The sequence below is a fragment of the Acanthochromis polyacanthus genome, chromosome 14, assembly GCF_021347895.1.
Source record: "Acanthochromis polyacanthus isolate Apoly-LR-REF ecotype Palm Island chromosome 14, KAUST_Apoly_ChrSc, whole genome shotgun sequence".
Lineage (NCBI taxonomy): Eukaryota > Metazoa > Chordata > Actinopteri > Pomacentridae > Acanthochromis > Acanthochromis polyacanthus.
Window position 1 is genome coordinate 5,839,795 of NC_067126.1, and position 16,433 is coordinate 5,856,227.

At 37.0% G+C, this 16,433-nt stretch overlaps 1 protein-coding gene across 2 annotated transcripts in view; it reads left to right on the forward strand.

Moving 5' to 3' along the window:
* The window catches only part of wars2 (tryptophanyl tRNA synthetase 2, mitochondrial), a 76,192-nt gene extending 65,658 nt beyond the window's left edge, over positions 1–10,534 (forward strand). For both annotated transcript variants that reach the window (XM_051959134.1, XM_051959135.1), the window contains 3 exons: positions 1,939–2,021; positions 4,502–4,620; positions 9,458–10,534. In XM_051959134.1, coding sequence (XP_051815094.1) covers positions 1,939–2,021; positions 4,502–4,620; positions 9,458–9,906 — 651 coding nt within the window. In that variant the 3' untranslated portion in view covers positions 9,907–10,534. The remainder of the gene's footprint in view (positions 1–1,938; positions 2,022–4,501; positions 4,621–9,457) is intronic.
* Positions 10,535–16,433: the final 5,899 nt, after the last annotated feature.

Genomic DNA, 16,433 nt, shown 5'->3' on the forward strand with positions numbered 1-16,433 from the left:
GATGTAAAATCAAAAAGAGTCCAACCATCAATTTAGTTTCCATTACTTCCCACATCATCGACTGTGTGCAAAAGGAAATGTATTTATTTCAGTCTGAATTTAATTAAATGTACATTTTACCAGCGTTAAACTCCAGCTTTGCTCTCTGTGCTTGAAGTAGTTTCTCCAAATCTTCTGTTAAACAGCTAATCTGAAGAAAAAGAGGATTTATTTTGAAATTCTTGTGTTAAATGTTGGATCTCCTCGTGTTGATTCAATTATCACAACGTTGGCTTCAGTTTCAAATTAAAATTTTTCCTTTTGTCTGACTTTCTGTTTAGTCCAACATTCCTATTGTCTCATTTTTTGCTTTTAAAGTCACACATTTGCAGTTGTTTCTTCTTTCTTGTGGAGTTTTAAGCCAGAAAAACACCTTCTGTTTACCCAAATGTGAATTGATCTCGAGCTCGGTAGAAAATGAATCCAGCCGAATCCCCGTTTGTCTGCGAGCCGATGAGTCGTGAAAGTGAAAACGGCTCTTTGTGGGGGAAAGAAAACGTCGACCGGGGTCGGTCTCTTCTTTTGTTTCTGCTTCTCAGACTTCTGTCAAGTCTGTACTTTTTAGTTTTCTACTCCAGCCTTATTTCAGCTCATTCATTCTTACTTGCATCTTGTTGCTGTTCCACTTTTTAGATGCAGCATTTCTGTTTTTATGTTGTTTTGTTTTTTCCGAGCAACATCTGGCACAAGAATTTACTTCAGTATTAATAAAACTTTATTTCATCTGATCTCATCTTATCTCATCTCATCTTATTTCATCTTATCATATTTCTTCTTATCTTATCTCATCTTATTTCAAATGATCTTATCTAATTGTATCTTTTTTATCTCATCTCCTCTTATCTCCTCTTTTTTAATCTTATTTTGTCTTAACTTATTTTGTTTCATCTTTTTTGTCTTATTGTATACCATCTTGTTTTGTCCTGTTTCATCTTATTTAATCTTATCTTGTATCGTCTTATTTTATTCTTTTTTGTCTTATCTTTTTTTATCTTACCTTATTTTTTTCATCTCACCTTATTTCTTGTTATTTTGTTTTGTCTACTTTCATCTTATTTTATCTTTTTTCATCTTATCTTATTTTAGTTCATCTCATCTTATTTCATCAAATCTTTTATTTCCTATTTTATTTCATCTTATCTTAAAACTTATTTTATATTCATCTTATCTTATTTTATCTTATCTTGTAATATCTTATTTCATCTTATGTCATCTTGTCTTATCTTTTTTATCTTACCTTATCTTTTATTATCTTTTTTATCTTATCTTATTTTAGTTAATCTTATCTTATTTCATCAAATCTTTTATTTCCTATTTTATTTCATCTTATCTTAAATCTTATTTTGTATTCATCTTATTTTATCTCATCTCATCCATCCAGATGTGACATGATTATATCTTATTGTGCGTAATTATCATGTTGTATTTAAAAACCTTCAATTTCTTATAAATTAAACCTGCACTGCAATTTGTAATGTTTCTTCTTAATCGTGTATTTCTTACTTTTAACCAAAATAATCTGCAAATAGAAAAAGAAACAAACAAATTAACAACATTTGAATTAATTACACACACACACATTTCTATAATAAATAAAAATGACGCGAGAATGCTTGAATTCTCACTATTTAGCATCTATAAACATTACTCTGTAGAAGTGTTAGTAATGTTTTTATATACACGTGTTATATCCATGCTGTAATAAATGACAGCACAGTAAAACTAATTCATCATTTTTAATTTAAAATGTATAATTACATTCTACTTAAATCGATATTACATTGTTATAATAGTTTAGAACTGTGTGAATTAGTGCGTTATCAGCTCTTTATCATACACTGATCATAAATACTATGTCTTTTATTATTTTCACTTCCCTTCATGTTTTCTCTCCTGCAGATGAAGAGCAAACAGAAGAACGAGGGCAGCGTGGGGCTCTACACGTACCCCGTCCTGCAGGCTGCAGATATCCTCCTCTACAAGTGAGACTTTACCTTTATAATTATGCATTTGGGCCATAAATTGTATGAAAACTGGAGTAATAACGATGAGAAATGACTCAATACGTTACAAACCATCATGGAAAAGTTGACATTTTCCCTAAAAGTGCAAAAAGAGAGGTTTTTTTTTTTTTTTTTTTCCCATCAGATCTGGACGGTAAAACCCATAAATTCAGATTTTACTACTTTATTTACAGATAAAACTAAAGATTAAGCTTCTCAGTTCTTCTGTTCTCATGCAATAACAAAAAAGTGATTTAAAAAATGAAAATACATTAAAAACAATCAGGGAGTTGTAATATTTTCTCCTCTGCAAGTGAGATTTTCATGCCAGTCGGTTGTCTCGTGTGAAAAAAGAGAAACTTTACCGTTGCGTGCATTAATGCAATAATTATTTCCAGCATTTCTTGAGCCACGAAGCTTTTTATTCTTTGTCCAGGACATTTAGTAATTTTTAAATCTGCTGTTTTTCAAGCCAGATCTTCTTTTCTACGCTGCTCCCTCCAGGTTTTTCTCATCCTGCTCCCTACAGATGCTACATAAAATCCATACATCGGCTTTAAAAGCATTTATTGCTGCTCCTCTCGTTGCTAGAACACATACAAACATGTGCGTCCGTCCTGCGCTCAGAGGCAGATTTATCCTCGTGTCTGAAGGTCTGCGTTTAATCTCAGAGAGGATCTTCAGCTGAGACGTCGCTCTTCTAAAAGCCAGATTTGTTTCAGGTCATAAATGATGATGGTATTAAAAAAGACTCATTTTAGTGCTCAGGTTTCGTGTAATTGTAGTTTCTGGCCTCTAGAGTTTGATTTTTTGTCACTTCTGGTGCAGATAAACTGTATTTACGTTGTTTTCTGGAATATCGATGGCCTTCTTTAGCAAATAAAAAATCAAATGTGGCTTAAAGTAAAAGACAAAAGAGCAGATGTACCTTTTATGTGTATATTTTACTGCATGTATTCTGTGTGTACAATGAGATTAAGCAATGAGATGAAACAAAATCAGATGATATGACCAATAGCACAGCAAGAAACCTGCAAATATGAAGCAGAACGGAATAAATATAGAAGAAAAATGTCATGTACAACTGTAGAAACCTTTATAGATGCTTATTTGTGATACGAAAGGTCATAAATAACCCAAAATAATACTATATTTGGTGTACGCATCACTTATTTAAATGTAAAATTGTGTTTTTTGGTGATATATTATTTGAAAAATGAAATATTAATGACAGAAAAGTTACAGTTATTGGCAGCAAGTAAAAGAAGTAGATTGATTTAACCTGAGGTACTTATCAGCATAAATAGACTATAAAACCCATAAACTCCCATTTTACTGGAACTTATGTGTCATTCTCTTATTTACTTTTATTTCTGTTCCTTTTTTTTAAATACACAATTGAATTACAAAGAAAAGCAGCAGTTTAGCTGCATGTTTCTGCACACATATGAAAACATAATAATGTAAAATAGAGCAGAAATTACATAGAAGGTGCAGTTTGCATGTAAATGTGTAGTTCCAGTAAATAAATACAAAGTGCATGAGGAAGTAGGTGCAGATATTTCCAGATTCTGCAAATTCAAAAGTGAGTAAATTATATTAAATTTAAGGGCTACTTTGTATTTTAACGGATCTGAAGCATCTGCTGGGTTTAAAATCCAGTTTTTCACTTAGTTTGAAGTCACTGAATAAATATTTATTGCAGTAAAATCATTTAAAGATGACTTAGAGGGAGAATTCACCCGTTTTAGACAAGAAACGCAAACAAAAGTGCATTTTTTACAGTTAGATCATTTGGCGGTTTATTTTGAATAGAAATAATTCAGTTTCTGCTACTCACAGCTTTTTTCCAGAGGTAGTTTTCTATTACTGTTAGAAATCTACAACAAAATCTGACTTATCTGTGTGTGCTGGTGTTTATTTCCAGTAATTCGGACAGTGTGTCTGTAAATAAATCTGGCCGCTGAACGCAAAATAATAAAATAAATTCACTGTGGAGGCAGAAATCTGACACATATCTCCAAATAAAACCAAAACCACATGCGTAAAGAGTAAAAAAAATAAGTCTTTATGTCATTTATGTGATGCAGAACTTCTCGTTTTTGATTCTAAAGCCGACATGTTTGTGTTAATGGAGTCGGTCTGAGGCGGTGCAGCCTTCCTCCATCACTGGATTCTGATGTGACATGAATCCACATTCAGAGCTTCATATGTGTCTGTTTGAGTAATTATTAAACCCCCGTCTAATTTCCTGTGAACATGAAAAGGGGGTGACGTATGGGAGAAAGGACTTTATTAGAGAGGGAATGGATGAATCTCTTCCTGCAGAGCGACACTTGAAACGAATCCTCCAGCTGTGACTCCGAGTGGCTCCAATTTGTTTCTTCACTCCTTTGTTCGTCCGTTGGGGAAGCTTCACGCCGTCTTTCTAGACTGTTTTTTTTTTTTCTCTCCTTCAGGTCAACTCACGTCCCCGTCGGAGAGGACCAGGTCCAGCATCTGGAGCTGGCTCAGGATCTCGCTCGCATCTTCAACCACCGATTTGGAGACTTTTTCCCTGAACCAGGAGCTCTGCTGAGTAAGAAAACACAAACACACACTCACATTCAGCAGGATTTAGCTGGTTTTAGGGTGTAACTGCTGGAAAACAAGGATTATTGTTACACAGAATCACAGGTGATGAACAATAAAGAGAAAATGTGATGTTTTTCTCCACTTTATAATTAGTTCATCCAAAAAAACTAAAGATTATTAGTTGTAGATTTCTACAACCGGGAGGAAAGGAGTCCAAAGTGACGTCTGACATCTAATTATAGCAGCAAGACTCTACAGCTTCATGTTTTTATGCAGAAATTGTGAGTTTCATTGAGTAAAAGTGGGAAAAAAACTCAATAAAACTTCATCTTGGTGCATTAAACTTCTTTAAAACACACATTTAAGATGTTTTTTCAGTATTAGCAGATGTTCAAGTGATGAAAATTTAACAGTAACAGAGTTTATTCAGTGTTATTACAGTAATATTGAGTGTTTTCTCCATTTTATATGATTTTAATTAGAAATGCTCAAGCAGTTCATCCAAAAATACACCAGATTATCAGCTGCAGTCGACGTCTGACATCCAATAACGGGAACCAAGGAGTTTTATTTAGTGAAAGTGGAAAGAACTTCAAGAAAACTCCACCTTTAAAACACACGTTTAAGACATTTCTTTAGCATTAGCATCTGCTTCAGTGACAATATACACTTAAGAAAGACTTTATTTTTGACAATTCTCGTAATATTGAATGTTTTTCTCTGTTTTATATTATTTGCAGACTTCTGTAAAATGGAGCAAAGAAGTTATAGTTATAGCTTTATGTTTTCATTTCACTTATTGTTTAGTAAAAATGGCAAAAACCTCCAGAAAACTAATAATGTTTTAATAATATTTTACTATTAGCAGCTGTTTGGATAAGAACTGAGAGATGGCGCTTCATTTGTGTGTTTTAGTGCATAAACATCTGACTTTAAGTCATTAAAACTTTCTATAAACATGTATCTATTATTTTCAGCTGACAGATAATCTGTCATTTATACAGACAGATGTGCCGTTTTTCTCTGCTTTATAAACGAATTAATTCAAATAAACTAAAGATTATCGGTTCCAGTTAATAGGAGTGGAATCTCTGCAGCTTTATGTTTTTTCTGTAAATTGTCAGTTTTCTCGAGTAAATGTCTGAAAAACCTGCAGAAAACTCCATGTTGACCCGTTAAACTCCTTTAAAACACACATTTAAGACATTTATTTAGCAGCTGTTTAAATGAGAATCTAAACTTGAGTAAGATTTTATTCTTGGAATTTACGTGAAGTGATATTCAATGTTTTTCTCCGCTTTGTATGGTCCATCCATCCATCCTCTATACACCACTTTATCCTCACTAGGGTCATGGGGGGTGCTGGAGCCTATCTCAGCTGACTCAGGTGAAGGCAGGGGACACCCTGGACAGGTCACCAGTCTGTCACAGGGCTACATATACAGACAAACAATCACACTCACATTCACACCTACGGACAGCTTAGAGTAGTCAATTAACCTCAGCATGTTTTTGGACTGTGGGAGGAAGCCGGAGTACCCGGAGAAAACCCACGCATGCACAGGGAGAACATGCAAACTCCATGCAGACAGATCCCAGGCCCACCCCGGGATTTGAACCGGGGGACATTCTCTGCTCGCTACTGTGGGGCGCATGGCTCAGTGGGTAGAGTGGCCGTCTTGCCGGTTCGATCCTCGGCCCGTCGTGCTCATGTCGAGGTGTCCCTGAGCAAGACACCAAACCCCTAATTGCTCCTGGTGTGTCGTGGTTAGCGCCTTGCATGGCAGCTTCCGCCATCAGTGTGTGAATGTCACGTATCATGTAAAGCGCTTTGGGTACCTTGCAGGTATAGTAAAGCGCTATATAAATACACACCATTTACTATTTTACTCCACTGTGCAGCCCCACTTTTACAATAATTGTAATTATTGTAATTTATAATTACAATTTATAATAATTTATAACCTTTGAATTCAAAGGTCAACATTAAACATAGAAGGGTTTATAGAAGCAAGTTGTGCTTGGTGTCAAAATTTAGGGAAATTCCTGTAATTTCACATGATGTCTTTTATTTTTTGATACCACCTATCCCACATGCTGATATTGACCTTTGAGTCCGAAGGTCGGACAGATTTTTTTGATTTTTAGCTGTTCAAATGTAGCAGTTTAGAAGTTCGTGATGGATAAAATCACAACTTTGTCATTCTCTGTAACATGCAATTATAAATATAAAGTAAATATTTTCACATTTCTGAGGACTATAGGTCACTGTGAAATGATTGTGAAAATTCCAGATCTCTCGCTTTTGTTGTTCAGAAGTTCTAGAAGTCTGAAAATGGTCGAAAATTTCAAGTCTTAATTTTGACTGCAATAATACGGTACCCCCTACCTACTTCAAATGACCATAACTTTGAAACTAATGACAATAAAGCATTCAAATTTTGGATTTTCCCATCATATATAATGTACTAAATGTATGTAAAAACTTAGCAAAATCTGAGAGGGTCAGGTGGGAAGTTTTCTTAAAATTGGTTGATTCCATACAGAGTGACCCTGTTTTGTTCTCCAGACAGCCTGAAAAATGACCAAAAATTACAACTTTCTGACTGAAGTTCCTTTTTTCTCTCATATATGGACAAAGTTTTACTTGTTTTTTTTCCTTTTAAAGGTTTTAGATGCTGCAACTTGGATTATTTTCTGGTAACAGGTGATATACAAACCTATTTATTTTAAGATTTTACAAAATAAAAGGTTTTTGGGTGTGCATATTGAATTACAACCTTAAAAACGTCACAGCTTTTCCTTTTAATAGTTTCTAACAACTTTTTTGCTGGATTTTTACTGCAGTAAAGCATCAAGTGGCTGAAACTGACACTTTTTAAAGACATTATTTGCTCCAAAGCCTTATTTATGTTTGTTTGTTGATTTTGACACATTTTATAGGTTCGCTTCCAGGTCGTTTGACAGGGTTAGGGTTAGAAACCTCTCTATTGTGCCATTATGTCATTCAACCGTAATCTGACCTGTAAAGTTTTACTTTTATTTGAAAGAGCTTTTTAAACAATTTTTTATTGCAGTGAAGCATCAAATAGCTGAAACATTATTTGGTCCAAAATCTCATTTAAGTTTTACTTGTTTTGACACGTTTTAAAGCCAAAAAGAAACTAAAAGAAAGAGACTTTCTCCTAAATTTTTTTTTTTATAGTTTCCAAGAACTTTTTTTCTGGCTTTTTATTGCAGCGAAGCATTGCGTAGCTGAAAGTGAACATTTTTAAAGACATTATTTGCTCCGAAGCCTCGTTTATTTTTGTACTTTGTTGTTTTTGCCACATTTTAAAGATTTGTTTCAAATTTGATTGACAACCAAAAAGAAACCTCACTATTCATCTATGATTTGACCTAACAAAGTTTTACAACTTTTTTCTGTTTTTTTTTTATTGCAGCGAAGCGTCGAGTAGCTGAAACTGCCAGTCTTTAAAGACATTATTTGCTCTGAAGCGTCATTTATGTTTGTTTTTTGGGGGATTTTGTTGTTTTTTGCCACATTACAAAGGTTTGCTTGAAGTTCATTAGAAAGCCACAGAGAAACCTCACCACTGTGCCGTTCATCTTTAATCTGACCTGGAGTCTGTCATCATTTCTGTTGTTTTATTTTGAAACTTTCACTCCAAGATGCTCTGGCTTTCTCACACATGGCCAACATGTTCCTCCCAGTTTGATTCTTCCTGATTATCAGCATCGTAAAAACACAAGATGGAGTCAGTCATGTGTGCAGAGAAGCTGTGATTAAAGAAACATCTTCTCCTCTTGCATCTGAATAAAACCAACAGATAATAGATTTGTGAGGACGTCGTCAAGACGACTCGTATTTAATCAGCGGGAGCCTCAGATTGGAGCGTCTCGTCCTTATTTCTGGCAGTCAGCACCTTCCCTTTAAAAGCAAAGACTTCATTTCGTTTAATCTGAAGCGAGGACGTCTCCGGGGTGACGCTTGGGACACATGTGGGCAGAAGAGGAGGAAGGATGAGGTTAATAAATAAGAAAGCAAAGGAAATCCTGGCTGCCGTGGTCGACTCGTCACTTAACACTGAGATCCGTCTGCTTCTTGCTCCGCTATCTTCTGATTTCATCGCTTCACAACATGAGGTTTACATCTGAGTTTAGAGAATTAAAACCTTCATACAGACAGGTAGAGAGACAGTTTCACCTTCTCAAAAGTAAAAAATATGCTCAGTTAATCCAAAAACTAAACATTATCAGCTGAAGTCACCCAATCATAGGAGCCTAAACTCTGCAGCCTTTGGTTTTTATGCACAAAATTTCAGTTTTCATTGAGTAAAAGTGCAAAAAAAACTCAAGAACCTTCATCTTGGTGCATTGAACTCCTTCAAAACACACATTGAGGACATTTCTTGCTGTTTTAAATGAGAAATCACCCTTAAGAGAGACTTTGTTCCTCCTAATTGCAGTTTATTTGTCTGTTTTAGTGCATAAACCTGTTGCATCTTGAATTTAAAGAATTAAAAACTTCTCTTCACAGCAGGAAAATGAAGATCTTTGGGTCAAAACAACATTTTTTTTTCCATTTTCTGTCATTCTAAATTCAGTACTTGTCAAATGTTTCATCAATCACCAGCTGTTTTGATAGTCGATCATTTTGAGTTGTTTTCTAGGTAAAAAGTAAAATTCTATGATTTCAGCTTCTGAATATTTTCTGGTTGTTTTCCTCTTTCTTAAAGGTAAACTGAATGTTTTTGGGCTGTGGATGAAATGAGACTAAACCTTGTTGTTCTGAAGCGTCTTTCATGTGTTTCTTGATCTTTATTTCTTTCCTTCTTCAGGTTCTACACGAAAGATCAAATCTCTCCGTGAGCCGTCGGCCAAAATGTCCAAATCTGACCCTCAGACGATGGCGACCGTCTTCCTCACCGACTCTCCTGACGACATCGCCCTGAAGATCCGTCGCTCTGTCACCGACTTCACCTCCGAGGTCACCTTCGACCCGGAGAACCGGCCCGGCGTTTCCAACTTGGTGAGCATCCACGCCGCCATGGCGACCATCACTGTGGAGGAGGCGGTCTCCCAGGCGATGGGGCTGGACACGGGGGCCTACAAGCGGCTGGTGACAGAGGCGGTGGTCCAGAGGCTGACACCCATCAGGCTGCAGATCGAGCGGCTGCGGTCCGACCCGGCTCACCTGGACCACGTTCTGGCTCAGGGGGCCTCCAGGGCCCGAGAAGTGGCCGCTCCGGTCCTGAAGGAGGTCCAGCAGAGGGTCGGGTTCTGCTGAAACCAGACGAGCTGCTGCTGTTGGGACTGTTTGAGGATGTTAGAGCGACGAGAGAAAGACTCGAGGTGACTTTAGTTGTTTTGAAAGAAGAAAACTCTCTGACACCGTGGTTCTGTCTGCTGGTTCTGGTTCTGTTGAAACAAAAGAAGAAAACTAGAAAACTCTCAGACACCGTGGTTCTGGTTCTGTCTCTGGTTCTGGTTCTGAGCATCGTGTTTATCACCTCACAGCTTATTTATTTGCATCTGAATGTCTTCAAACACCACATCCACTCTCTAGTTCTGTCTTTTTCATATTGTTCACACTGATCACTGTGCCACAAACATCATTAAAAGTTCTGGAAATCAACATTTAAAATGGATTTTGTTCAAATGTGCTTTGATAATTAATGTTACAGGGATTTTGTTTTACTGAATTGCAGCTTATTTATTTGTTTTTATATTCTCTCAAGCGCCACATTTCCTCTCTTTTTCTGTCTTTTTAACGTTCTTTACCATATAGCAGGATGTCTGTGCCACCAGAACTGTGAAAACTTCTGGAAAACAACTTCTAAACATGATTTTCATTGGAGGGGTTTGTCATGTGTGTTTTGATAATTAAAGCTGCAAGCATAATTATGAATTTTTAACACTTTGCACCTTATTTATTTGTCTTTTTAATATTCTTTACAGTTTACCAAAATGCTGTACCAACAAAATCAGTTCAAAAACAGTGAAAATTTCTGGAAAATAACTTGTAAAAATGATCTTCATCAAGGAGGTTTATCACGTGTGCTGTGATAATTAAAGCTGCAAGCATCCATTGTTACACATCAGAGACCAAGATTATAGTATTATTTGGCTCATAACACTCTGAGTTCTGTGTCCAGTCCAGTCTGTTGTCGAGGTGAAGATCCAGTATTTATGTGAGTCCACCATCTCCATGTCCAAACCCTGGATGTTCTCCTGTGCAGTCTGAGGTGTTGATGATCTCCTTCATCTTACTGTTGAGCTGCAGATGGTTTAGCTCACATCAGTCAATCGAGTCAGAGATGACCGTCCTGTACTCCACTGTTCCCCCTCAGATAAACACCAGACGATGGATGTATCATCAGAGAACTTCTGCAGATGACAGCTCCAAGAGTTAGTGGAAGTCTGATGTGTTCAGGGTGAAGAGAAAGACAAAGAGAGTGTCCCCTGTGGACCTCCATGCTGCAGACGACCGCATCAGACTCGCAGTCCTGGAGCCTCATGCTGGTCTGTAGGTGAAGCAGTGGATGGTCCATCAGCCAGGTGACCGTTCTACTGAAGCTCCTTAAAGCTCCACCCTGAGCAGAGAAGGCTGGATGGTGCTGAAAGCTCTGGAGAAGAAAAAACATGACCCTTACAGTGCTGCTGGTGTTGTCCAGGTGAGTCAGCAGGTAGATGACTGCATCATCCACTCCAAGGTTTGGTTGGTCAGTGAACTGCAGTGGATCCAGATGTGGGCTCACCTGGGGATGGAGGTTCTTCATCCTCTCCATGGTCTTCATCAGGTGAGGAGTGAGGGTTCAGGTTTGAAGTGGCTCTTTGGGGTTTGGGGTTTTCATCATAGGAACATTCTCAGACTCAGGCTCAGGTCTAGATGTCCAGGAGAACCTGACATAGCTGTACCAGGTCTAACCCTGACCCAGGTCTAACCCTGACCCTGGTCTAACCCTGACCCTGGTCTAACCCTGGCCCTGGTCTAACCCTGGCCCTGGTCTGTGAGGAGTCTGGAGCTCCATCAGGGCTTCTGGACTTTCTTGTCTTGATTTTTAAACCACCAGATTCTTGTTGCGTCTCCTGGAAACCCAGCTGATGTGGAATCAGAGGAGTTTGGAGGCTCTCCATGGTCCTGTCTGATGGACCACACCACCTACTTTATCGTGCTGAACTGTTTCTGCAGCGTTGCATTAAATGTTCTCGGTCTAAAACAGTGTTTACGTTTCTATAAACCCTCGACATGAACGTGTAGAGCCAAAGTTCCTCTGCTTTTTAACGAGATAATCAGATTTCTTCATGTGTTGGTGTTTATGATCAAAGCTCATTCATCTGTAATGTTTGTCTGTTTTCAGAGCGTTTGTTTTTCAGTTTGGGCCTGAACGTCACACAAGTCAGAAAATCTCTGACAGAATGTGGTTTTAGCATCTCAATAAGTGATTTTTATTTTAACTCTGTTGCAGGAAAACTTTCCCTGAAGAAGAATAACAACAAGGATTTAAAGGTAAACGTGAGCACTGAGCTGATGGAAGCTGGAGGTGGAGAAGTTAAATACTTCACTGTTTGAGATCTGAAAATATAAATTAGAAGATGTGTTTCATTCATCATTTTTTGTTGTTTTGGACGAATTTTGTCTAATTTGTGCAATTTTTGACCAAATTTGTGTCATTTTGAAAACATTTTGTGTCATTTTTTGTTATTTTGGACACAGTTTAGTGATTTTGCTCTAATCTGTGTAATTCTGATAAGATCTGTTTCATTTTTGAACATTTTGAACAAGTTTTATTCAGTTTTGATTAATTTACAGATTTTTTCAAACTAGACTTGTTTAATTTTTAACATAATAAATCATTGTAGACTCATTTTTTATCATTTTGAACAAATTTTAGTCATCTGGTTCTTATTTGGTTCATTTTTGATAAGATTTGCGTCATTTTGGACACATTTTGAACAAGCTTTGACAAATTATTTTCATAAACATTTGGAGTCATTTTGGACATTTTGATAGAATAAGACATGTCTTTATTAAATACTAATTATTCCAGTTATAGATACTCAGATTGTCTGAATTCCTCTGGATTGAAAATATTGTTGCACAGATTCTTTATTGACAAATATTGAGTCATTTTAGACAATTTTTAAAGCATTTTGAACAAGTTTGAGTCATTTTGGTTTTATTTGTGGAATTCTTTTGTATAATTTGTTTCATTTTAAAAACATTTTGAGTTATTTTTTGTTATTTTGGAATAATTTTGAGTCATTTTGGACACAGTTTAGCGATTTTGATCTACTTTGTATAATTTTTTTTGACAATCTTTGCGTAATTTTTTACTAATTTTTAGGGACTTTGGACAAGTTTTACTCATTTTTTTCAATCAATTTCTATATTTAAAGCTAGATTTGTGTGATGTTGGACCCATTTTACGTCATTTTGGACACGATTTTGTAACTCTTAGCTCATGTGTAATTTTTTTAACAACATTTTTGTCAATTTGAAAACATTTTGAGTCATTTTTAGCTCGTTTCTTTCTAATTTTTGGCTAATGTGGAGTCATTTTGGACATTTTGATACAAGAGAAGCCTTTATTAAACCCTAGTTTCAGCACCAGTTCTTCCACATGTGGATGTTCAGATTGTCCAAATTCATCTGGATGTGTAAATAGCAGCACTGCACATGTGGGTGGTTTGCACAGATTCTATCATGATAAATATTTGGTCATTTTGTCCAAAATTTGCATGATTTTTTAAATAGTTTTGACTCCTTTTCGACAATTTTTTTGGACAAACTTCACATATTTCGGTCGGATAAGTTTAAGTTTCAACAAGATTTTCATCCCATTTGAACATTTTGGGCACATTTTTCAGTCATTTTGGATAAATCTTTAGTCATTTTAGAATAATTTGGTGTCATTTTGTAGATTTTGATGGGACGCCATAAGCCTGTAGTAGAAATATCAATAATTCACATTTTTGTGGTTTTACATGAGATAGAGAATATTAATACTGCACAGATTGGCCAGAAATACAAAAATACCATATTTCTTTCATATGTACTAAGAAACCACATTCAAAAAGCAGACAATGAGCAAAATGTGTTGGAAACATTCCTTTCCTCCAACTACAGAGTGGGCAGTTTTATTTCTGCAGCTTTGAACACGTGTACTGGTATTTTTATTGTCTTCAGTCGCTCTTTTCTCCCTGTTCTTTGTTTTCTTTCATATTTTTAATCCTTTTTAATTCTCCTCTCACTCCTTCTTTTCTTCCTTTGCCTCTCTCCTCTCTTCCCTCCACTCCATCCCCCTCCTCCTACTTTCTGCGCTCTGTAATCACACTTTCTCTAATTGAAAATGCATTTCTCTGCTGCTAAAATACTCCTGCAGACACACACACACACACACGCAGCTGGACCGCGCTCCACTTTTTCCAGTGCGTGTTTACCTGGGAACAGACCGGATCCTCGCTCCGTTTGCTTCCTTTTTTTCCTGTTGGCTCCAGCAGCTGACAGAATATAAACCTTAGAATATATGAAGTACACGGAGGCGGAGCAGCAGGCCGTAAATCACCGCCACCAGCCCGCTCTGACAAATCCGTGTTCCTGCTCGGGCAGTAAGTCGTGTGTGTTTTAATGTGAAAGCGACACCGGCGCTGAACCGTTTTACGCGCGGGACTAAAAACTTTAACGTGAGTCGTAATAAATGTTACTTATTAAAGAAAACTGCGCTAAATGGAAATCGTGTCACATGGAAACAACTGGTGGAGAGAAAATAAAAATAAAACAAGTCATTTCACCGACGCTGACCTGACAGGAAAGCAGTAAAAGCTCTTAAACTTCCAGACTTTTCGCTCCTAAACGCGACGCTTTGTGCGTTTTATTGTGACAAACTTACCTGTTGATGCCGATAATCACCCGGTCCGCGGAGATTCATGGTTTCTGTTGCGCTTTTACGCACCGAGGCGGCTAATTTAGGAAGAAAACTGTCCATTTATCGTATTTATATGTGGCTGTGTGCGTGTTTGGAGCTTTGTTTGGCAGCTGCTCGTCTATTTTTAGGGTTAAAACTTAAATTTAGGGTTTATATTTTCTGTTGGAGGCTCTGCTGTGGCACTGAAATGGAAAATAGACGCACAAATGTGAGTTATTGTTGATCCCAGAGGCCACTTTTGTCTTCTGTCCTTTCTTTAAAGAGTTCTATAATCTTTAACACCTTATTATGGATGATTTCGGCTCCAGTGGAAAATGTGTGCACGTTATTTATTTAACTCAAGCGGAAAAGTGTAGTTTTACAGCTAGAATTGAGCTTAATTTAATTTAATTCTAATCCTAAACCTGCAGGATTCATTTTCTAATCATCTGCGCGGCATTCATTTAACATTTACTGTAGTTTTTAGCCTCAACATCTTTTAAAAACTGCGCATTACGGCCTTTTTTCACCATTATTATATTAAATTATTGAAAAATGTGGGCAGCTGAGACTGTTCTGGAAAAGATGCAGCATCAATGACTTCTGAAGAGCTCATTTTGTATTTCTTTATTATTGTTGCTGTTATTATTACCGGTCTGGAGAGCCTCAACTTTGTTTTTTAAAAACATTCGTTTCTGCAGAATTTAAACTCGTAACGTGTCTTTATAAAATGTAGCTACTTTTTCTGTATTTTTTCTTTTTTTCAGAGTAATTTTACTGCTTTTAAGCTCTTAAGGAGTCATTTATGCTACAGGGTTGTACATGTTTTAGTGTGTTATAGTCTGTTTTCAATGCTGCTATTCAGAGAGCACCAAACCGATTTTCATTGTTCTCTGTAGCAGTGACAATAAAGATCTATTCTGTTCTATTTTCAATAGTTTAATTTAATAATACTATAGTACTACTGTTCATATCAGCTGTTAAATCGCCTGAAAACATTTCAAAATTGTTCTGTTTTTACAAATATCTCATCATGAAATGCTTAAAGTAGAAATATGTGTGCAGAGGAGATTGTATTGAATCTGGAAATTTAAAACCTGCTGTAGCTGGAGACTGTGTGACTTTAAAACAATGATGGAAACACGAAGTTTAGCATAAATATCGTGTCATCTTTCCCTTCTACAGTGTTGTTCAGTGTTCTGTTTGTAACCTCTGAGATTCTGAGTCAAACAAAGCAGCTTCTCTTGTAAACAGTCACATGTGAGGCTGAACTCTGACCTCTAGGTCGTCATCAGGGGAGAAACACAGTTTCTTCTCAGACGCGTAGTTTCGTTCGGTTATTTTCGGTCAGAGCTCCGGGTGGGTTTTACGCGCAGGTCTGAAGCGCACGGACCACTTTTAATCTTCACATCTTCGGTTTTTCGGTGTCCATGGCTCGTGCAGTTGCTCTCCGCGCTATATTTAGAGTCCTTCGTGGCGAGGCGCAGTCCTTGGCCTAAGGTTGAAGGCGCTGAAACAGTCCGAGGGTCGCTGTCAGTTTGGATGCTTTACTGCGCGCTGCACGCTTCGCCCCCCTCAGGGTCAGCCGGGGTCAAAGGCTTGCTTTTACTAATTGAATATTAACGGGGCGTTTGACCGTTTCCGCCCACCTTCAGGACGCTATACGTTTCTGGTTTCTGGCTGTATTTGTGCGTAAAGACTCCACGGAGCGCTCGGTTTGGATAAAAAATGGTTAAAAGCAAAAAAACGTGACAAGAACAGCGCGGAGAACCATGAGGGAAAAAGTAGAAGAATTCGAAGAGATTATCTGACTGAAAATGTGTAAAATAATAACCTGATTAATTCAAAATGTTCCATCAGATTTAGTTGAACGGAGTTGAACTAATCGGTCAGATGTTTGATTTTT